General features: G+C 38.6%; 2 protein-coding genes across 8 annotated transcripts in view; both read right to left on the bottom strand.

Annotated features, from left to right (window-relative positions):
* igsf9ba (immunoglobulin superfamily, member 9Ba) overlaps positions 1-23,187 on the bottom strand; it is an 89,853-nt gene that overhangs the window by 16,186 nt on the left and 50,480 nt on the right. For 4 of the 6 annotated variants that reach the window (XM_028045617.1, XM_028045616.1, XM_028045612.1 and 1 more), the window contains exons 6-17: positions 23,038-23,179; positions 16,892-17,037; positions 14,651-14,793; positions 12,575-12,715; positions 12,350-12,469; positions 12,056-12,206; positions 6,523-6,646; positions 6,011-6,186; positions 2,035-2,261; positions 1,855-1,939; positions 1,600-1,764; positions 609-654 (exon numbers count right to left, since the gene is read on the bottom strand). In XM_028045617.1, the coding sequence (XP_027901418.1) occupies positions 609-654; positions 1,600-1,764; positions 1,855-1,939; positions 2,035-2,261; positions 6,011-6,186; positions 6,523-6,646; positions 12,056-12,206; positions 12,350-12,469; positions 12,575-12,715; positions 14,651-14,793; positions 16,892-17,037; positions 23,038-23,179 (1,666 nt within the window). The remainder of the gene's footprint in view (positions 1-608; positions 655-1,599; positions 1,765-1,854; positions 1,940-2,034; positions 2,262-6,010; positions 6,187-6,522; positions 6,647-12,055; positions 12,207-12,349; positions 12,470-12,574; positions 12,716-14,650; positions 14,794-16,891; positions 17,038-23,037; positions 23,180-23,187) is intronic. The other 2 variants (XM_028045613.1, XM_028045615.1) reach the window with 1 other exon arrangement.
* Positions 6,801-11,859, bottom strand: LOC114161931 (uncharacterized). Of its 2 annotated transcripts, XM_028045620.1 has the most exons (3): positions 10,090-11,859; positions 9,292-9,541; positions 6,801-9,181 (listed from the first exon to the last, which is right to left on the bottom strand). In XM_028045620.1, exon 3 carries the CDS (start codon positions 9,122-9,124, stop codon positions 8,084-8,086), a length of 1,041 nt encoding a protein of 346 aa, XP_027901421.1. In that variant the 5' UTR covers positions 9,125-9,181; positions 9,292-9,541; positions 10,090-11,859; the 3' UTR covers positions 6,801-8,083. The 2 variants fall into 2 exon arrangements, with proteins under 2 accessions (XP_027901421.1, XP_027901419.1); XM_028045618.1 differs by lacking the exon at positions 10,090-11,859 and having other exon boundaries at positions 6,801-9,178; positions 9,289-9,676.

The raw sequence follows: 23,187 nt of genomic DNA, 5'->3' as shown, positions 1-23,187 counted from the left end.
ACCTTTTCATAAGAAAATATAAGGAAAGGGAAGTGAAACCGATCATTTCTCTCTTTTTTTGGTCTATGTAAAAGGTAATAAACACTTTGGAAAACAGATTATTTTTCAGAAAGGACCTTGTTTTGAGTTTGAAATGCAGTCATACATGTGCACAAGATTTACATACTGACAAATACACACATGGAGCCGATACTGTACAAGAAACGAGACCATTAAACACAACAATCATGCACAAAAACAAAAGAAAAAAAAAAGCAGACAGCGGTTCGAGGTTTAACGACACAGATGAGGTAGAAGTCAAAACACATACAGCAGCTTGTGCTTAAAATGCTAACTTTGCTGCTTCGATTTAATTTGCCCATGATTCTGTTGGGGATCGACTCTGTAAATGTTGTTCCACACCATTAAAAGAAACTTTACGTCATCATGGGAACTCAAGCTCAATTTACACCGTGTCGTAGTCAGAATCAATATTGGAGTGACTTTCAGCTGTATGCCTTGTGCATGCATGGTGAGACAACTGGGTATAAGAGAAGACGAACAGTTGTTGCCACCATGGCAATGCAGGAGTTAGGGGGGCAGGGCGGATTCGAGATTTCTTTACTTACGGCGACTCAATGCTTTTCCTGAAGTGCGTCACTGACAAGGGAGGATCTGCGAGGACAAACGGGTTTAAGTTCAGCATTGGCTTGGCAGAACAAATTACTTGGACAGAAAGGGAAAATAACATTCTATGCTGAAAATAAAGAAAGTAAAGATAACGTAAATATAGATAACGTAAAGTGGGTAACGTAAACAGCTAAAAAGTTTCTTTAAATAATCAGCAGTTGCCTGGAATTTACTCAAATATAGAGCTCTGGAAAAAATTAAGACACCACTTAAAATTATCCCTTTTTCTGATTTTACCTTTTATGGGTATATGTTTGAGTAAAATGAACATTGTTATTTTATTCTATGAACTACTGACAACATGTCTGAAATTCCAAGCAAAACTTTTGTATTTATTTGCAGAAAATGAGAAATGGTGAAAATAATAACGAAAAAGATGCTGTGCTTTCACACCTCAAATAATGCAAAGAAAACAAGTTAATACTCATTTAGAAACATTAGGAAGAGTTCAGAAATCGATATTTGGTGGAATAACCATGAGGTTTTCAATATGGTTCAGTGCAGTGGGCTCTTATTTTTTCCAGAGCTGTATTAGACTGATATTCCACCCTAAACTGTAGTAATGTTCAAAATTAAAACTCAAAACTCAGCTTTATAATCCACCTCGATACAGTGTGTCGAGGATACATTATTTCCTTACACTTGAGAAATTCAACCGGTTAAACCCTAGACAGCAATATCCAAAAATGATTAACCCTTCCACTGTCTTAAGAGATGGGGTCATTTGGATGCCACAAGCTTTTTACCCTGTGCGCAGTCTGGTGGGTTCTCAGTGACCCGTTGTGCGCTTTTACGAGTTTATTTAGTGTGTGGTTTTGGGAACTGACAATCTGATGGGTTCTTCTGGTTCTCTCTCTCTTTCTCTCTCTAAGAGTTTGGAGGAAACATCACGAGGGCAAATGCATGTTGACTTAGTAAAGACAGACCAACCTGGTTTACGCTTAAGTTTTCGACGGTGTTGTTTATTGACAAAGCAGGCTGCTAACGTGCTGAACAGCACCGCCGCTGCCAGAAAACAGATGGTCGCCACGACGCCTGCCACCACAGGCCGTGCCAGCCCCTCTTCAGGCAACTCTGCAGCAGGGAAGGGGTCTGCTGAGTCCACCAAGGAGACAGAAAGACGTCAGAAGGTCAAAAAACGATTGACAACGATTGGCAAAGCACCGCTCTGTAAAGACCTCTGACCTGTGCTAGACACTCCCACTACGTTGCTGCTCTCGCTGATCAGGTCGTCCATGACCGCCATCACTCGGAACTCGTACCAGGACTCCTGTTGGAGCAATGAAAACAAAGATACATTTGTGTATGTCTCAGCTGGGTGGCAGGAACAGACAAGCACAGCACTGGTTTTATCGTCTAACTCACCTGAACGAGGTCTCTCGCTACCAGCTCGGTCTCGGTGGATGGAATCAAGTCATCGAGAACTTCCCACCTCTCCCCAAGGCGGAACTCCATGATATATCGGTCGATGGGGGACGAGTGGTTGGCTGGTGGGAGCCATGTGAGGAGGACACCGTGCTGCGTGCGATTGGCTGTGAGGCACCGTGGTGGAGTAAGAAGCACCAGAGGTTCAGCGGTACCCAGAGGAGAGCCTGTGGGCCACAATGCCAGTTCAGAAAGGGAAAAACTGACACGTTGATCTTAAAAACAAGTGAAGAGCAACTAAGATCAATATCACACCCTTAATGTTTAATAAAAGACTCCAAACTAATGAATACCGATTGCTTGGAAGGCGATTGGACAAAGACAGTTTTAGATTTATTGGTATACGGCAATCAGAACTCTTTTTTCCCTCATGAACGCAGCATATCTAACGGGGTAATTCATGTTGTAAACAACCCACCTTTTGAGTTTAAGTGTTTATTGAAAGAAAAAGAATTAGAGTTTGTCTTTTGTCATCTGTAAGGTATTTAAAAAGAAAGTTAGAAGAACAGAAATTTGTTCCAAAATTTCAATAGACATAGAAGTCAATTGGAATTGGACAAAATTCAGCAGATTAAAGCCGTAATCAAATACGGAGACAGAAAACTGAAAATGACACACCTCTACTCATAATGTCTGAAAAGGTGCATTCTGAGCAAATAAAGTTTCTCCAGGAAAAAAATTTTCATTTCTGCATCTGATTTAAACAAAGTTGTTTAGGAAAACCAGTTTATTCTAAGACAGAAATTCAGATTTTAGAGATTAGTTGGAAAAGAGCTCGAGCACCTTTATAAAGAAATACTACTAAACCTCAGTTCTATTCAACCCTGGCAAAGAAAGCGACGATTTAAATGAACTCAAAAAACAAAAATATACATGTTTACTTCTATGTTTTGGATTATTGTTATGTTCCGGGGTTCTGCTAACAACCAACATGCTTCTAATGTTCAAATAACTATTTTAGGTTACTCACTTGATGCTACATAAGTATGCTAACAGCAAACCAAATAGCATTGCATTGAGCTCAATAGCTCATACAACAGTTTGTCGTAGCTGTTATATGAAGTATTATAACAACTGCCTTGTGATATAATATATAAAAATATTAATTTAAAGTTCCAGAAATAACATAAAAATGCAGGTTATTGGATAATCCACTCCAATTATCATTCATTGTCAGCCATCAAGTGGACGTCATCCGAGTGTGAGAATTAGGTCAGTGCTTTGCAAGCCTCATTTAGCAATTGTTAATTGAAGACAAGCTTTCATAGCAAGCAACATGCAACTAAATGTACATTTACATAAAACAGAGCAGTTCTGTCAGTGTCGATGCGTTACCCAACAGCTGATGAAAAAGCACCTTCTCTTGTACTGCTTTTCAAGTCTTCTGCAACACGTGATTTCATTAATTTACACGCGTTTGTTTGAGGTCAAAGTATTGTTCATAGTAGTTTTTCACAATTCACAAGCTGCACATCTGGATGCATTTAACAGACACTAAACAGGCAGCAAAAAAGGCATACAGTTAATTCAGTGGTTGCACTGATTTTGTTTTTTTTTTAATCACCGTAATTTTCAGCCGACTTCACCAACACGCCGCTGTTCCTGAAGAGTTTTCCTTTCTCCTACGTGTTGACTTGTCAAACTGGTGGAACTAATGAGATTATTTACGGCTTGAGCGTTTGGTGTTTCCGTACATGTAAATAGGACGCTGACATTTTTAATGTAATTAGTTACGCCTGTTCCTTTCCTGCTGTGAGGAGTTAAATTGTTTGTACCCAGTTAACGTCTAGTTCACAGCTCACGGCATTCAGAGATTCTCAGCGTCACCTGCAAAAAAACGTTCTTTCCTTTTTCTTTCAATTTTTCTAAAAACATTTTTGGCAAACAAAAAAAGGTGTTCAGCCATTTCTAGCTAGGTTTACACTGCAACACTCTCACAGCTGATTGATTAAACAAAACCACTGTAACTGTCTGCTATGTTCCTAGGTCTTTCTGATGCTGCTTGTTCACTAATGTTCTGTAACAAACTTGTGAAGCCTTCACAAAACATTTGGATTTATACTCAGATTAAAGGCAAATCCACTTATTTTTACTAAGTGGATGAATTGTAAAGACAAATTGGTTACACTCAATTTTATTTAGGGTAATCAGAGCAAAGACGGCTCAACACAAATCATAATAATGTTTTATCATTTAGCCTCCGCTTCACAACTGTGAGCTACAGTACTTTGTGTTGGTCTGTGGCATAAAGTAATAACTAAATATATTGACGTTTGTTTGTCAGAATCTAAAATAAATGTGACAAAAGGCGTGTATGAAATTGTTCAAAAGAGGTAAAGTAAACAGAAAGCAGCTTTCCAAGCTAGACATGACAGACATGAGTCAGTGCAACACATCCCTGTGAACACAGTACTCATAAAAGAAATTTGCATTTACAACAACAATACTTCGGCCTCTCTCTAAGCTCTCCTGCAGACAGCTGCACGCCCACACTGTTGCACAATTTCAGCTGTATTTTGTTCGGCAGGATGCCCTGCACCCTGCAACGACGCAATTCTTGTCAGTCGCTGTGATGCAATTTAGCTCTGAAATCCACTACGTCTCATTTCTGAACATAATCTGTGGGACGAGGTAATAAAACAAATCCTGTTCACGGTGACCACACCTCTTGTTGCATTGGATTTAACATCGTGGCACGCCTTCGGAGCCCTTTAGGAGTTCATGCTTTGACAAGCCAGAGCTGCTTTTGAAAGCCAACACATTAAAATCAGGTAGGCAGTTTCTCTGCTTTAGCTAAACTGTGTAAAGAACTTTAAAATATTCCATCTATGGCTGAAACCATTAGATTAATTGCGATTAATTGATTATTGAAACTGATTTAGTGATCAGTTTGGTGATCAGATCAGATCAATTGTCTATGGACTCTAAAACATGTTATGTGCTAAAATAACAACAAACTCAGAGCAGATATTAGTCCAAAATGGTGCAAAAATATATATGTTAAGATTTTTAAAAAGCCTTCTTTGTTAAATATTTTCAACCCTGAAATCCTCAAGTGGTCTACTTTTAGCTTCAGACACGTTTTACTGAAAAATTACTAATTGCTTGATAAAAAAATAATAATAGTAACAATAAACAGAAGAGTCCTACATTGTATTGATGTCAAGTCAAACAGAAAGGGACGAGATTTTCACATGCTGATGGTAGAATTATTATCTTAGCTGCAGATGCATCTTTGCTACAAATGAACAAGTGTGAACTAAAGTAATGCTATGTTATTGTCTTCTAGGGAATATAGTTTTTATTTTCTTATCCAAAAAAGGAACTGACCTGTCTGCTCGCAATTTAGCAGATCTCCAATACTGTATAAAATAAGTTCAAGTGGTTAAATAAAACAGCTGCAGAGTTGGTCAGTTTTTCTTTCTCTCCCATAACTCGATTAATCATTAGAATAATCAATAGGGTATACGATAACTATAATTGTGAGCTGCAGCAATTTTCATCCCAGCAATAAAAATTCTGCCACTTTTGCAAAATTGCTTTTATGTTTGCAACATTTTAAAAAAGGAAAAGTAAAAGAAACCTATTATAGTTAAATTGCAGCCTCCAAATATTTCCTTCAGGTTGTCCTGTGTTACTGCAAACACAGTAACATAAAGTAAGCCCATCCTTACCTGGCTCATTATAAGCCACTGAAAATATTGAAACAGACCTTTATGCTCGAGATTCAATTTGAAATTTAGATAGAAAATTGTGCTTTCAAACTACAAATACAACATAAGTTTGTTTTTCTTTCCATGAATCCTCCAGAGAGGGTAGTGGGCGTGCTGCTGAGTTCAGTTACGCTCTAAAAATGTCACTGACAACGTCTACTTTAGGCTTAGCATTCAAACGACCTTTATTTAGGAGAGCCTACCTGCGGTGGTGACTGTCACCACTTCGCTGAATGGGCCCGTGCCCAGTTTGTTTTGAGCCAGCACACTGAACTGGTACTCCGTCCCAGGCTCCAGCCCTGGCACCACCAACCAGGTCTGAGCACCAGAAACTGGCATCGAATGCCAGTCATGAGGACCAAAGTCTGTTCTCTTAGACCTGAGAACAGAAACACAGTCATAAAAGTACGATAAACGCAGTTGATGTGGTATGTGTTGTTTAAGTTTGTGTTAGTCAGAAAAATTGATTTCTTGAACAACCATCGAGCCCAAGCTGTCCTGCAGAATACAGTTCACTACCTGTAAACCAAACTTAAAACCCATGTGTCTAAATATTCAGGGAAACGTTTCCTCAGAGCAGCTGAGTGTTAGCTCTTCTTTATAATCACTGTCAGTGCAGAAAGGCGTCTACGTTCTGTCAGATAGCTGCTAACCTTCCAACATGATTAGTTTTCTGTTGCAAACATCGATTAGAAGTAAAAGTAAGAGCACTCACACTGGACCATACCACACAGAGAACGTCTGCTCGAAGCCACCGTCATAGCCTGGTTCCCAGGACACATTAGCAGAGGTTGTAGAGGGCAACACATGGATATTGCCTGGAGCGTGTGGGCTGGTACCTTAGTGGTTGTTTTTTTTTTTTTTTTTTTTGACCCCGCAAAAACAGAGACAAAGTGAGAACCTTTTAAAATATTGCACTTTAAGAATATATGCAATGTTAGTATGATACCCTGGGTTTTTATGGAGATAGGGTCAATATAAATGCTTCAGTTGATTTTTTTTTTAATTATTATTATTATTATTGCAGGAACAGATTGGATGATGTGATGCGGTCCGAGATTGCTACCAGCCACAGGTCAAGTTCATCCCACCCACACAACAGCTGTGCAGTGCGGCCCAAAGCCAGCTACTTCTCACTGAGATTAAGGCGAGACCTGAATGTGGTCTGAGGAGCACAGCTGTCAGTGCCGCCCTGCGACCCCGCATCAGCTGACGGCTGGTCACGTTCAGGCATGCTGCCAGCTGTGCCAGGGAGCGACCAGGCAAACAAACAGCGTGCTTACTGACCCGCTCACTTACTGACCCGCTTACTTACTGACCACGCAGAAAACTACACTCTTGACATTTGGAGTGAAAAGAAAGAGTTGCGTAATAAGCAAACGAAGTTTTGTGATTTATTAATTCAGTGATTCTTGAGATAAGGGACAAAATGGTTTTAAAATTCTTCCACCAAAAATGTTATTTATTCCTGAAGTTATGTATTCATACATGACAAATAATGTTTTGGGAATGTAAATATGTTAAGGTGCAGGCTCCCAGCTGCAGCATTTTCTTTTAAATTACATTTTTACTGGATCTGACTGAGAAATTTGTCAACACCATCAGACAAAAATAAATTGGTATAAAATTATTTTTTAATGAACTTATGACTGATATTTTTACTCTCTGTGGTGTCTTAATTATTTTAATTATGTCCATGTTTTTTAAATTAATCATACCACAATTTAAACATTTATTTAGTCTGTATTTAATTACTCCAGTTCAATTGATACAAAAAACAATTTTGAAAGTAATCACCACAATGAACAGTGTCATTTATTAGTAAAAAACACATATGCACCAAATACATGAATTCAGACATTTCACAAACAAATGCCTATCAAGAAACAAAATAAATGTTATTTTAAACAAAATGCAACATAAACTACATCTGACAGAGTTGACGGCACATGACGGTGTTGACACAAAACTGATGGTGGTGACAAACTAGTAAGTAAAAAGAAAACACTGAACTTGAAATGACATTTAAGAAGAATTAAATGCTGAAATGTTGTAGAATGTGAAGATATGAAGAAAAAATGTGAAATAACCATATTTAGATTTCAAGGAACATCTAAATTTTTGAGAATGTACCTTTGTCACTGAAGTCATCAACCAGGACGATTTTCAATCAAAATGTAAAAGATGAATACAAACAAAAATATACACGACAGAACTTTTTGAAATATATTGTGAACTAATTCATATCTTTCTAAATCGCTTAAAAGTCAGAATATTTAATCCCCAGGCAATAGACGTGTCACATATTCTCCTTCAATAAAATCCATAACAGCTGGTGAAATGCGGTATACACCCCTGGTGCTGCTTGTGCGGACTGGTGAGGATGGTTTTCTCAGCCTAACTAGGACATCCGAAAATGGCACAAAGCAGATATCCCGACGACCTTGTTTTTGCTTGAAGCTAAGAGTTGGTCCATGAGGATGAAAAAATTCCACTTGTACATCTTCGTGCTCTTTGTCAATTTGTAAGGCTTTAGCCAGCCACCACTTTCCATCATACATCACAACAAGCCAGTCTTCACTTTGGACATCACAAGGATCTATCAGGGTTGTTGTTCCTTTAGGTGTCTTGCTCGGCTCCTTCTCCATTTCCTCCATCAGCATTTCCAGAGGATTTTGAACTTTAGCAGTGGTTGAACTTTCATGGACATCTGGGTCCTGTGTTGTGTTGCCAAAAGAGTGAATGGTGGGACTGAAGCACTTGCAAATCTGTGGCTCTCCGCAAAAACATGAAAGGAACCTACAATGGATGACATTCCCCTGAGCTAGCACTTGGTGAATGTTTCTTGTTCCTGGAATTGATTTCAGGGTTTGCAGGAGGAGAGAGTCATAAGACTGAAAATCTTCATTTGTCACAAATTGCAGCTTGACACCACTTAAGCTGTTGGACACCTTGTCAAAGAATAATTTGCCATCTATGATATCCTGACCTCTCAGCACAATACTGTCAGCACATCTCTTCACCGTCGCCCCAATGCCATCTGGAGCGCCTTTGCCATGTGATGTTGGGAAGAAATTCCATGTAGCTTTCTCAAATCCCAGACGTTGCGGGACAACACAGAGGAGAAAGAAGTTCTTCTTATTTTTATATTGTTTGCTTGGACCATCAGACCAAAAGTGGATAGTGTTTATAGCCGGATATCTGATGTGAATATCTGTGAGGATTTGATCCATATAGGTCCATATGGCTGCAGCATCCTGACGCTTTGACTCCGAGATTGTGCAGAATCCTGCTTTTTGTTGCCCAGTGTAGAACATGCCTGTGTGAAGTGTGATCTGCGGGAGATTTTGTCCATAGTGACAGGATTGTACTTCCCTTTCCCCTGCTGCCCGCTGCCTAGTGCTCCTTGGTTCTTCAAAATTTAAATCTACAGGACTCTGCGGTGGGGTATCTACACTTTTCTGGCCTTCCTTTGCTCTGTTTCTGCGTTCTCTTGCCTCCTTTTGTTTTTGCTTCCAAAGTCTTCTCTTACGTCTCTTATCTCTTTCACCCAGATTATTGATATGTTTTATTTTTCCCTCTTCCACTCTCTGTCTCCATCTTTTCCTTTCCTTTCTTAAAAACTCTTCCTTCAGCTCAGGCTGGCTATTTATTTTTTCTCTCCTTCTTTTCTGATACTCCCTGTTCCTTCTCTTGCGCTCCTCCACTGACAGCTTTTCTCTGGCCATTGTAGCCTGAAATATAGGCAATTATCATCAGTACACTGCTTGTCATGGGATAAACATACCCTTCCCTTACAAAATAAACTACATCTTATTAATTTTAAAGGACTAATAAAATTGTATTAAATTTAAACCATTAAACTTTACACGTTGCTGAAAATAATCAGAAACATTTTTAAAAAGAAATACATGATGAATGTGAAGTGCTGTCAATTATGTAAAATACAGTAAAATGAATTAACTGCACACTTAAGTGACATTTGTCAACACCATCACTAAGAGAGTCAACACCGTCAGTTAAAAAATCTGATGGAGTTGACATCTGACGGAGTTGACAAAACGCCATGCTAACTTCATTTATATGATGATATTCTGAAGGAGGCCATATTGTAGCTCATCAGTTCTTTTAAATCCTTAAAATATACTAAAATTAAGCATTTATTTAACAAAATTTCATCAAAAGTTTGAAAAATGTTACTTATGGTGTTGACACTTTATGGTTGTGACAAACAACTTAGGAATAAAAAAGAAGAAAAAACAAAAGAATAATATAAGCTTACCAGAGCTGCTTATCCCCCCAAGCACAGGAAGAGAAAGGAAGTGGTCATGGGGTCCTCAGAATTTCTGGTGCCCTTCAATAATGCCTGATTTTTTTCACATTCTTTCTATGTCTGACGGTGTTGACAAAAACTGAGGACACAATTTCAATTGAATTTGAAAATACATTAAATGACTTTTAATTGCATTCATTGATAGTTATGAAGTTAGTTGTTTGAATACTTATAAAATAATATATTATGACAACTAAATATAATTATTTTAGTTCTTTTAAACTATGATAATGTATTGAGTTCTACACCAGGACAAGGGCTTTTACAGACACCATTCACCTACTACAATGTTTAAAATAAAAAAATATTCAGCAAACACCAGGAAAACATACATTGTTGTGCTCAGATGACCCAGGTTAGTTTAGTCAGATATTTAAAAAATATATATTTGGTGTATATTTTATTCAAATTTTGTACTTTATCCATGGGACCTGTTTTGTCCCTATTCTCAAGAATCACTGAATTCTGAAATCTAAAAAGTAACAGACTGGGACCAGGTTTTTAACTTTCGGTCAAAACCTACCGAGCAGCTTCACTTGGTGAGCTAAGATAGCGGTTTGTCAGCTTTGCTCACTTGCTAGCTGAGTGGCACATTATGCTTAGGTCACTAAGCTAGCAGTTAAGTACCAGTTAAAAGTTAAGCTAGCAGTGAAAATATACTAAATTTCTCCTCACTGAGCAAGTAAATTATAACTACGGTAACATCAATCTGTCACAATAAATATATCCGAGACTCACGACAAGTGAAGAGGCATTATACAGCTGAGTAAATACTCATGTCATACTTGGCCGCTGTGTCCTGTTAGCCTGGGAGCTAGCTAAGTCATCACTGACTCTTGTCGAATATGTTGCCAATCTTTCTTAAGCTACTCTACATTAACACAACATAAAACAAATATTGTAATGTTGAAGTCTTGTTTGTGGAAGCACAATGTAAGGCTACAATAAGAGGGAAAAATTTACGGTAAAAGACAGTTCTGGTTTAGTACACAGAGGCCGCAGGAAGGCAAAGGCGTAAAGACTCAGACTTTAAATTAGTTGTATAAAGCTTTATATAACTCTGTCTCCATAAGCTATACTGATTTACACAGAGAAATAAAAGTATGAGGCTCCCAGTAACGCAGGATTATGTAATAACGTAATAAAAATCAAACTTCAAATGTAATAAAACATCATTGAGACCACAATATGTGACAATCAACAGAAAATGTAATAAAATCCTTCAATTATTTTGCAACACTTTCATCCACATTATGTAACAACCTTAAATTTAGTGTTGATCGTTACAAAATAAGGAGCTACCTCTAGAATACTACTATTGTTATAAAATAAACAACTGACAAAAACTGTTTGTCTTCTTCCTAACCATTGTACGTCCAATACTTCCAATATAATGATTAGATACTTTGTTGATCGATGTGCGTCTACAACAGTTATGCTGTGGATCCGATACTTTTAAAAATGTAAACTTTGGTCAATAAATGCCAAACTTTTAATCATTTAGTTACCTTTCCAGACTCGTAGCCAGGACCCTCGGTATTAACCTACATGTCGTTCAAGGCAAAACGATTCAAAATGGATTCGTGGATTTCACCTAATTTTGCATCAAGTATTACAGAATGCGCTTTGAATGATGCTTTATTACATTCTAAAACCCAATTTTATTACATTACTACATAATGTGCCATTATGTAGTAATGGTGCATTATTACTACATGCATAGTATACATACTAGTATGTAGTATGTAGTACTACATAGCCTGTACATAGGCTATCTAGTCTATGTACAGGCTATGTAGTACATAGACTGTTTAAACTCATGCAAATTCCTTAAGTCACACAACAACGTAGGAGCGCTGTAAACTCAAAGTCGCTTCAAAGATATTTGTGAGCATTCGTGAGGATTTATCAGTACCGATGACTAGAATACGTGTGCTGGCAGTGATGCTTGTGACCACATTGGTGGCTACACACTCCCACTCTCCATGGTCCTCCTTGCTGAGAGACAAAAACTGTAAGCTGCCACTGGGTAGGATGTTGTGTTTACTTCTGCTTGGCTTCCCCACCTTTAATTGACAGGAAAATCACAACAAGTCAAGCAGATGGGAAGGGGTGAAAATAAAACATTTTGGGTAAAGATTATAAACAAGTGAGAACGGATTTGCTTCCAGTAGATACTACGTAGGGGGTGTGCGTTATTCTGCAGCACCTTTCTCCAGGTGATGGTTGGTATATCGGGGTCTCCAGAAGCAGCACAAGGGATTACTAGCTCTCTCCCAGCCTCCTGACGGTACTCCCCCCCAGGTCTCACGTTAAAGTAAGGGGGATCCTTGGTAAACACACACACAAGCACACACACAACTCAGACGTGAGATCAGAAAACCGCAGAAACCGAAGAGAAGACAGTGCATGAAAAATCTGAGCAGAGGTCTACCTTTAGCACCAAAGTGGCAGGGGGGGACATGCCCATGGTACCCAGGGCGTTGTAAGGCACACAGGTGTAGGTGCCCAGGGAGTCTTCTGTGGCCTCTGCCACCCGGATACTTCCATCCGGCATCAGGCTCCAGCCGGGATACTACAAGACAAGGGGAGGGAGGGCATCAGAAAGGCTAGTTTTCATTGGGTGTTCCTGAACTCTCAGGGTCCCATCTAAATGTTTTTGAACTGCGCAAAAAACAAAACAAGATCCTCAAGATTGAAATTGATTTTTAGACCTAATAAAAGAGGATATGGCGTTTCTACAATACACACCAACCTTCAACACCGACATATTAGACAACACAGAAAGAGTTGTGTGGACGTGGGAAGATGTTCCTCAATTTGCTCGATTTTCAGCCGGGTTGGCCAGACCCGGGATCACTCAGTCAGAAACTTAAAACCGGGACCTTTTTTATGAGCTATTATCTAGGAGCCAACATGTTGTACTAACAACAGCATCTTTCAGAGTGGAAGATGATCCCAATAAAGTCAGAGCAGGCAAAAATTGTTAGAGGCTTTTTAAAACAAAATGTATTTTGCACATCTGTTGGTTATTTAGACTCCTTCTGAAAACTATTAGCTCGGCTTATGGCTAAAGACACTTTAAAACGTTACCTAATTGTTTTTTAAGTCCGGATGAGTCAGGCCGCTTCTGTTCATAATTCCTTCAAAATATTTAATTGTTCAAGACAGGAAGGGTCTTGTGTAGTAGCAATACGAAGAACGAAGGGCTGTTTTAAGAATCAGGTACATCTAGCACAAAATCAGATATTTTTTCTTCCAAGTATAAACTTGAACTCAGCTTCTGTTTGGTTGGAATAGATCTTATAAAAACAAAATGGATGAAGTATTGAAATAACACATTCTACTTTAAAATTGGGAGACATTTTAGATTTCCATTACATTAACAGAAATATGTGTATTTACCATCATTTAAAATGCAGTCTACTATGTCTTATACTATGATGTAGTCAATTGGGCAGAGTAAGTAATAACATAAATTACCACATGACAGGCATAAGAGTAATATCATTAAAACCCAACTCTGCTGATGATTTTTTTGGGGGGAGTGGGGCGACGGGGGGGTCTGGGGAGTTATGAGTATAAATAAGCTTGTTGTATTTCAGCTATTTAGGGTTAATTTCCTTCTCTGCTTATTAATTGTTATTCCATAGAGTTGCCACCTAAACGAAGGAGGAAGTGGTTGGATGTTTTTACCGAACAAAAAAAAGAAGCACAATTCTATTGACAAGGCAACAGGTCTTATTTATTTTTGTTCTAAATTGTGTTTTTTAAATTATTATTATTATTATCCATCCATCCATCCATCCATTTTCTGTTCACCCTTGTCCCTAATGGGGTCGGGAGGGTTGCTGGTGCCTATCTCCAGCTACGTTCCAGGCGGGAGGCGGGGTTCACCCCGGACAGGTCGCCAGTCTGTCGCAGGGCAACACAAAGACATACAGGACAAACAACCATGCACACACACACTCGCACCTACGGAGAATTTAGATAGACCAATTAACCTAACAGTCATGTTTTTGGACTGTGGGAGGAAGCCGGAGTACCCGGAGAGAACCCACGCATGCACAGGGAGAACATGCAAACTCCATGCAGAAAGACCCCGGCCGGGAATCGAACCCAGGACCTTCTTGCTGCAAGGCAACAGTGCTACCAACTGCGCCACTGTGCAGCCCATTATTATTATTATTATTATTATTATTATTATTATTATTATTATTATTATTATTATTATTATTATTCTAAGGGTATTGGTATATCATTTTTTGACATTGACTTCACTTCTGGAAAATAAAACATGGTTACATTAATAAATATTATAGCAAAATCTCAATGAGCATTTATGGTGATAGCAAATAAAACAAAACAAAACAAAAAATACAATAAAAACTTCCCGGTAAAATAAAGCAGATAAAGTCCTGGTTGGACTGGAAGCTATTCTTTATTTTAGCTGTAATATCAGGCTGAAAGCGTCACAGCTCAGTCACGAGTTGTGACAGAGGTGACCGACCTTTTCCACCCTGAGTGGGTAGCCATCTTTCTCCCACTTCACTGATGTCACGGGTGGGTTGGCGTCCACAGGGCAGCGGATGATTCCTGGCAGTTTCCGTGGGACGTAGATAACCGGGGGCATGTTGATCACTCGAGCCGGGTCTGAACATGAACAACGGCCTTAGTTACACTTCTTAGGACCACTCTAAGTGTAAAACGCGTTCATAAATCACAATCTAAAACCGCTGAAACAAGAAGAAATTATCGTGAAGGGATGATGACAATGCGACTATCATTATTGTCTGAAAACTGAAAATTACTGGACTTTTTTCTTGATTTAAAAAAGTTAAAAAAAAATTTAACAAAGATCTTCTGTGCAGGAAACTTGGAGAAGTTATGTTGATGTAAAAAAAAAAAAAAGCATTCTTTGTTTCGGAAACACTTTTTCCTACCTTCCTAAATTGAATTTGATTTATGATTTAGACAAAAGACAGAAAATTTGAGGAAAGAGGACACCGTAGTTACTCTTATTCTGAGCCAAAGAAGGAAGAGAGTGTTTAACTGTGACTGAAGTCTGATTTGTTATCACTAGTTTAATTTCCCTCCATCCACCACATGCATAGTGTAGTCCATAAAAATACATTTTCCAATTCAGCAACATGTGTTTTGATGTTGCTGCAGTTAAACACAGACTGGTTATGTGGATAAAAATGAGACTTGGAGAATCACTGCCTGGCTCATCGATATGAAGTAGGCTTTGTCTGGTGACAGATGTTGGAAGAAATATGCCGTGACAAGCTTTTGTCAGAAGCAGACGTTGCCAACATTGTGAATTGCATGCAGCCTGGGCTTGCAACAAAGAGATTTTAAATCCCTCCGTAGAGTGCCGGTGTGTTAGGTTTCCTATTTTTCTCATTCCAAAATCAATTAATCAATTTTAAGTTGTGTTCTGCCTTGAACTGGCTCTTTTTCTTCAACTCTTATTGACTTATTTCTCAGATTAAATCAATTCATTTCAGTCATGGAAATGAATTTAACTGTCAAAAATGGCAAGCCGAAACACAAATATGGAGGAAAGATTAGAAGAAATTATCATATGTGCCCTTTATTTTGTTCTGAACAGCAACGGCATTTTGACATCTCAGGTCTTCAGGTTTATTATTCTATAGAAGATTACAACATGTGATACATCCATCAGAATTAGCAACTTTTGTGTCTTTTGTTTGGCAACATATACAAAAAAAATTATTTTGGTGATACAAACTCATATTTTTATTTGTTTTAGTATCTTTAATTCTTGACTTTATGCTACATTTCCAAAATGGGTGACATTATGTCCATGAAAAAATGTCCTGGCATGCGGGGTGGGGGGGACATGAAAGGAGCTCTGAAAGGGGAACTAGCTGTAGGTGGCAGCAGGCAGAAGTGTTGGGAGCCGTCCCTGAATTTGCCCGACGTGGGGAAGCTTCACAAGGCCATAAAATGTGCAAAAAAACATGTGTGCACAAAAAAAAACATATTTGTTTTTATGTTGCAGTCAGAAAGCGGTTACACTTTATGAATATTTCTACAACACGTGCCTGAATTTGTTTTTTGAGTCCAGTTCTCTGCTGAAAAGGAAAACAAAGGAGGATTCTCGAGCAATCATCTTTGTACAAAGCTCGTTTAGCATCCACTACTCTTTTTTTTTTCCCCTCTCCCTCTCTCTCTCTCTTTATGTTGGCTCCATGTTAGGCTGGCGGTTCTATGCTCCCTCCTCTTATGCTGTAACACAATAATCAATTACCGGCAGCAACTTGGGAGTAAATTAGCTCAACGGCAACATAAAGCCTAAAGATTGGCTATCTTTTATATAGACGTGGTGTTATTTTCCCATCAGCAGCAGCTTACGGAGAGGGTTTTCATGGTTTCAAACCCTGGGACTAGAGTCAAACAAAATAATAAAAATAACATGCATAAGGAGAGGGTGGCAGGGGGGAAAAAAAAAAAGGCCTCTGAGAATGAGCCCGTCCTGCTTAGGCACAAAAGAAGGAGTTGAGGGGTAATTCCAGTAGGAGCATGAAAACGACTCCACTGCCTCCATTTGACTCCTGACCTTCAAATTCACAAGGATTCTCCTCGTTTCAGTCACGGAGCAGCCAAAAAACTACAACCTCCACGCTGCCGATGCTGCTGCTGCTGCTGCTGCTCCCATCTCCACACACAGCTCGCTCTGCCCCTCCCCCCCCCTCCTCCGACTGGTTGCCACGGTAACACTCACACTGAACAGTCAGGTACGCTGAAGCCGACGGCGAGATCCCAAGGCTGTTGCTCGGACTGCAGGTGTACTTCCCGGCATCCTCAGGCTTGACCCGGAATATGATGAGGGTGCCGTCGATGAGGATGCGGACTCGGAGCTTCAGGTCACTGCGAGAGGACGACACATGTTCTGAAACACGGCATGCATCTGTTTCCAACCCCGACCGAGTGCTACGCTGCGTTAAAGAGCCATAAGAGAGCAGCAGAGAGTCGGACAGCAGCCAGAAGGGAGGCGATACATGGAGAACAGAGTGTACAAAGCCAGAGATTCAAATAAATCTGCCACATGGAACCGCCTTTACAATTTCCTGCTCAATGGCGTTTTGCTCTTAAAGACGCTGTTCATGTGGCGGATATATTCTGTCCTTTCTTTAAAGAAAAAAATCCAGAGCTCTCTGCACAATGAAACTGGCTGTGGCTCTAACTTAAAGTTTTACCAAATCCCACTAAAATAAATTGCAAAAAAGTAACTTTGGTTACTTTGTGACTTGAATTTAACTTTAATTATTAACTGAAAATTGAACAACAAATACAGCAAACCAGATTTTACATGTGTTATATTAAAAGAATACATCCTTTTTGTCTCACTTTCTGTCATTAAATCAGATGAAACCTTTCCTGTTCTAGGTTAGCTGGGAATTTTAAAATTAGCCGTATGTTTTAAATAAATGAATGAAATCCATTTTGGGGGATTTTAAGCTTAAATGCATTTTATTCTATAAACTATCTGGGTCATGTTTTAGCTGTTTCTAACTAAGTCACATTTATAGAATGCCTTCCTCACACAATAGATGTGAAATCCGAATATTCTAAGAACCCCGTTCAAAACATCAACTTTGTAACTAATTTGTTGGTACGATAAGGGTCATTAGCTGCGTTTCCATTACAAGTGTGCACAAAAGCCTTGCTAGTACTCTGCTAATGTCGAGGGGAAAAAAAACTATTTTGCAATTGCAGTCTTTCCATTAAACAATAAATACTGTTAAAATCACGTGAATAGGTTTGTTCACCCGCTAGGTCATTAAAAAACCTGCCGCACCAGCATCCGCCTACCACTTCCTGTCGTCTTCTTTGTGGTTGCAGCAGTAGTAACATGCGGTTGTTGATCACATGACTCCTGTGATGTGAAAAAAGTTCTTCCGTTGAAATACACGACACCCCAACATAAAAAATCTGATCAGCGCAAAAATGTTTTATGGAAATATTTGAGTTTCTTTCAAAAATAGCCGTGTTTCCATTAAGCACATTTATTTTTGGAATTTCAATTTGCGCAATTTTAAGGTCAATGGAGCTATTGTTAATCTGAAGAGCTCATTTGCATCCAAACATCAACATTCTGGCTAGCTTCAATATTTCCATAAAATGCTCTTTCCTCATGGCATCATCTATTTTGTGTAAGTGCACCAGTCCCTCCTTCAGCACAACTTCAGTCAAAACACATTCAGTCAACATTTTGCCCATTAATGTTGGATGTTTCCATGACGCCACACAATGAAGCAGTGTCTTTGAGGTGCTGCCTTAAAATACATCCGTGTGTGTCTCCATTTAACTTAAATGATATGAATTTACCTATCAGACACTAACAAAGTCCAGGCTTACCTCATCAGGCTCATCAAGTTGTTCAAAAGCACATTGATCATAGTGGATGTGAACTTCGGAATTTAAAGAAAGTAAAAAAAGAAATTCTCTTTCATTTTGTCATTTAGGAAAGGGAAATAATTTTGGTAAAGCTGACATATTTGACACAAAATCTCTTTTTTACTTATGTAATGTTTGAAACATTTTCAATAAACTGAATTTTATGTTATTTGTTCTAAGCCAAACCCATAAAAATAAAAAAAATCATTGCAGATTTATGCTTGAAAGCAATTGTGTGTGAATCTATGTGATGTGTGTCCTGTTTTTGATAACTTTTGACTAAAAGTTATCAAATAGCTTTTTTGATAATGTTGTTTATGACATTGTTCAATGTTGGGTGAATCAACTGGACAAAATAAAAAAGCCAACCACATTGCTGTGAAGAAATGCTGTGCGTTTCTTCAAGCATATTGTCTGGTAGGATTTTCTTAACCTAACTGTAGAGTCGGGGTCAGACTCTGAATAGGACAACAAATCCTAAATGACTGATCAGTATCGGGGATAAACCATTTGAAACATGACATCCTTAGTGCAGTCTACAACATGAATGTTGTAGAAAACATAAAAAAAACCAGTGTGGAGCGTTTAAGCGTTTAAGTAACGGTATAAAGTCAAATAAATGCGGCAATAAGTTGAAGGTCCAATAATGTTAGTTATGTCACAATCACCATGTCATATTTAGAAAAAAAGCTAGCAAACAATATGAACACTTTCAATATTATGTTCATAATTATGTCAAAAGTTGGCTTACGGACTGGACTATAAATGATTTCAAGCAACAACTGTAAATCACAGGAACAGCTTCACACCATTAATTGCTCTCTGACACTTGCGCCCATGCTCCATGATGTCTGTCACCTGTTATACAAACCTTATGTGTGTAATAGCTTAGATATCAAGTATTATTTGTTTATTTTTGCTTGTACTGTTTTTTATTAGAAAGTTATTACTTGTGTTTAAGAGTTCAGGTTTGTTAGGAATTGACCAAAAACACTTGAAAGCAAGCAAGTTATAGTAACGCCATAAAAAGATAAAACCTTTTTTTCCCTCACTGACATTAAACTGGACCATTTCCTGTTTGACAAAAGCCAGAATAATGATTACTACTTTAAATTCAGAAGTTAACAGATATGTCATTATTCAGTAGACTTACATATGAAACTGTGGTCAAATGTTTTATGTATTTTTATGTTTTTGCATTTGGCTGGCACTTTTAGATAAAGCGACTTTTAATTGGGAGTCAATCCTTAAGTTGATGACATGACCTTGTGAAACGGCTGCAGCTAATGATTATGTTAGTAATCGATTAATCTGATGATTATTTTGACAGTATATTGGCTAAAAAAAACATTGCCATGTTCTGGAGTTTTTTTATTTATTTAACCAATTATGCCTTTTTATAAAAAAGTACATTAAAAGATGCAAATAAACATCATTAAATTACTTTTTTAAAATAAGAAAATAAGTGTTTTATTAACCAAAATTCAATACCACTGCGTGATTTTACATACTTCAACACGTGTGACTATTTTTTTGGATTCACCAACAACTACTTGGATAGCAAAAGATGCTGAGGAGACTCTTGTTTTTATTACAGAAACTGGAACAGATGGAGCTAAAACTATGTTGTGGATAGAACATATTTCCAGACAGCTTTATCTTATTAAAGATAAAGCTGTCTTTATCTTTAATAGACAGCTGTACAAAAATACAGTTGATTTTTGTACAGTTTTGGCCTAAGCATCGCTCTGAATATGTTGTTCTTTCAGCAAATGGCCTCTTTTAGGCTCTTTATATTCCAGTAAATGATTAATCGATTACTAAATTAGTTGACGATAATTTCAAAAACTGATTCATCACGATGAATCCGATTAATCATCTTTGTGGTGGAGCTCAATGCAGTGACCGGAGGTATGCAGATGTGTTCTTTCAGGCTAAATTAACCAAATTCTGGACCGTCAGCAGAGATTTCACATGGGGTGACTAAAGACTTCACCAGCAGCTGAATGGTGTGGTGCGTTGGGCAGTGCCTCATTTTTCTTATGTCACAATCGAAGGAGGCAACATGACGCTTAAGGGTCAGCTGATCATCGATCATGACACCAAAGTTTCTAGCTACTTTTGGCAGACCAAAAGACAGAGACTCAGTTTTGAGGTGTATTGTCCATTTGTGTCTTTTTGTGAGCTTTTCACAACACTTCTGGCTCAAAGCAGAATTGGAGGAATTGATTTATGATGTCACACAAGGAAACTGTTTTAGCTGTGCCCAAAAATACATCCACATGTTTGCCTCTGTTAACTTCAAAAGTTGTGACTTAAGCTGTCAGAAACTTACAAAGCCATGATGTCGTTGTTGGGGCCGTGTCAAACTGTTAGTGGTAGACTTTATGTTGTTTGACTGAAATTATGCTGAATTTCAGTCCAAAAGCTATGAATCTCACAACAATGCAAAACTTGACCATATCACAATGTTTAAAAACTTAAAACAAGCAATGCCTTGACCTGCCTGTGTTTTCCACCAGCACCATCTGCCTCTTAAGACCGGGATGTATTGGATCTGTAATCCATTTTGCATCTTGGTCATGACGACAGAAAGAAAAAGTGAGGTTAAACACAGGGGAGGTGGCATAAGAGGTGGCTCAGTGGTGTTTCAGATATTAAAATGTTTTATAAGTTAAAGGGGAGCTACAGCAGCTGAGGTAAGTGGGGAAGAAATCTCGACTAACTTCAAAACTGGGAAGAGACGGGCATCCCTTTGCGTCCAGTGAGGGGTGTGGGCTCCATTCGGTTGGATTTAGATGCCCTGAAATTTTTTGCTAATTAAGAAAACTGTATGCAACAAAGTTATCAGCTTGTAATAATTCGGCCAAAGCTCTTAGGTAATTTTAAATGGTTAACTACATCTGCCTCTACACATAAAAACAGGGAAATACATATTGCATCTTTAAATGTTTAAGTAAGGAAAAAACTGCTTGTTGGCAAATGACTGAAACTTTTTCTTTTAAGTTTGCTAAAACACAGTAGTGTTGCAACTTCTGCAGATTCCTGAGCTTAGCCGATAACTCAATGTTTCGAAACCAACACACTTGGTGCATATTGAACGCTTTACATGAGAAGAATTTGTGCAAATCCTTGTCTCTAAGGGACAACCTCAGCTTTAAACACACATGATCACTTCATGTCAGGTCACAAAGGTTTCTCCTTTACAATGTTTAGCTGTCTGGTATTGAAACTTCTGCATATACAAAAACAGACTCGTGGTTAACACTGATGACTACAGATCAGAATTATTATTTTTTTTTTGTCATGCTACAGTCAAACTTTGATGTACTGTGTTGTGATTTTATTTTATTGGCATACACAAAGTAGTGAATAACTCCAGCTTTAAGAAATGCTAAACGCTGCAGTATGTCATTTTTATGGAAAATATTTTTGTACACATTTGTTGAAACTCACCATGTCGGGACAGTACGGTATGAGAAGTCGTCTGCCGTTTCCCCGTTCTATCTAAAAACAACCTATCAGAGCCAGGAGGCGGGTCTTAGTGCTCGTCAATCACAATCTCGTGTGGTGCTGCTCATCCCTTTTCCACTACAGATTTAGCCCTTCAGCAGATGTTGTTGTGAATGCTAAGGCTAGTTAGCGTAGCTGCGGATGACGGCGCATAAACTGTTTTCCTGTAATGGTAAGCTGTTTCTCCACCATTAGCACATTTAGCAGCGGATACATGAGGATGAGTGACAGCTTAGGACTCGCCTGCTGGGATTTCACAGTTCATCTGTCTCATAACAAACTGTCACGACCCGGTGAACAAATATGTAATAAACATTCATGTTAAAAGCCACATACTGTAGCTTTAAGGAGACCACGTGTGTCAAACTCAAGGCCCGTGGGCCAAATCTAGCTCACCATAGTTTTTTACGTGGCCCTCTAGATTCTAGACTAAACACTAAGTGTGCTGAAATATTATGTTATCAATCAAATCAATGCAGTTTTTATCCATTTACTGCCAAATTATATCCATCAGTCCCTCCAGTTTCTTGAGGATTATTGTAGAAATTCACGCAAAATCAAAAAATCCTCGCACGTTACTGCGCTAATACATAATTGAGAGTTTATTGCAGATTTTTCTCAAAACCTTTCTTACTTGTGCTAAACTACTGCATCAGCCTTACTGGATGTCGGATTATATTCCATGATCTTCACAGCGAGTAATAAAAGTCACATTTACGGTCGTAAATACGCATAATATTTCTGAAATTACTGCCACATTTCTTCCAAAAAGAACCACAAAATCCTGGAGGGACTGAAAAGATGTCACCCTGACAGAGTGTGACGCTGCCATCAGAGAGCAATAAGTTGTTGGCATGCTGGTCATTTAAATGTCAAAGTGTCGCCTTCCCCCCCCCGACACACAAACAACAGATTTCTGCAGCGACAGTACAGAAGTAAACGTGATCATAACTTTACTTCTTGAAGTAGACGTTGTCCTCTTCCCAAAACCAGGTGTAGGTCAGGTTGCCAGGGTAGGCCTCCGCTTGGCAGGTGAAGAGTGCGTTCTGTGATATGTTTACGGTGACGTTTTCTGGTGGCGAGACGATGTAGGGAGGTCCTGAGGAG

The sequence above is a fragment of the Xiphophorus couchianus genome, chromosome 18 (genome assembly GCF_001444195.1).
Source record: "Xiphophorus couchianus chromosome 18, X_couchianus-1.0, whole genome shotgun sequence".
NCBI lineage: Eukaryota > Metazoa > Chordata > Actinopteri > Cyprinodontiformes > Poeciliidae > Xiphophorus > Xiphophorus couchianus.
Note: the sequence above shows the minus strand (reverse complement) of the source record. Positions and strands in the feature narration are given on the sequence as shown.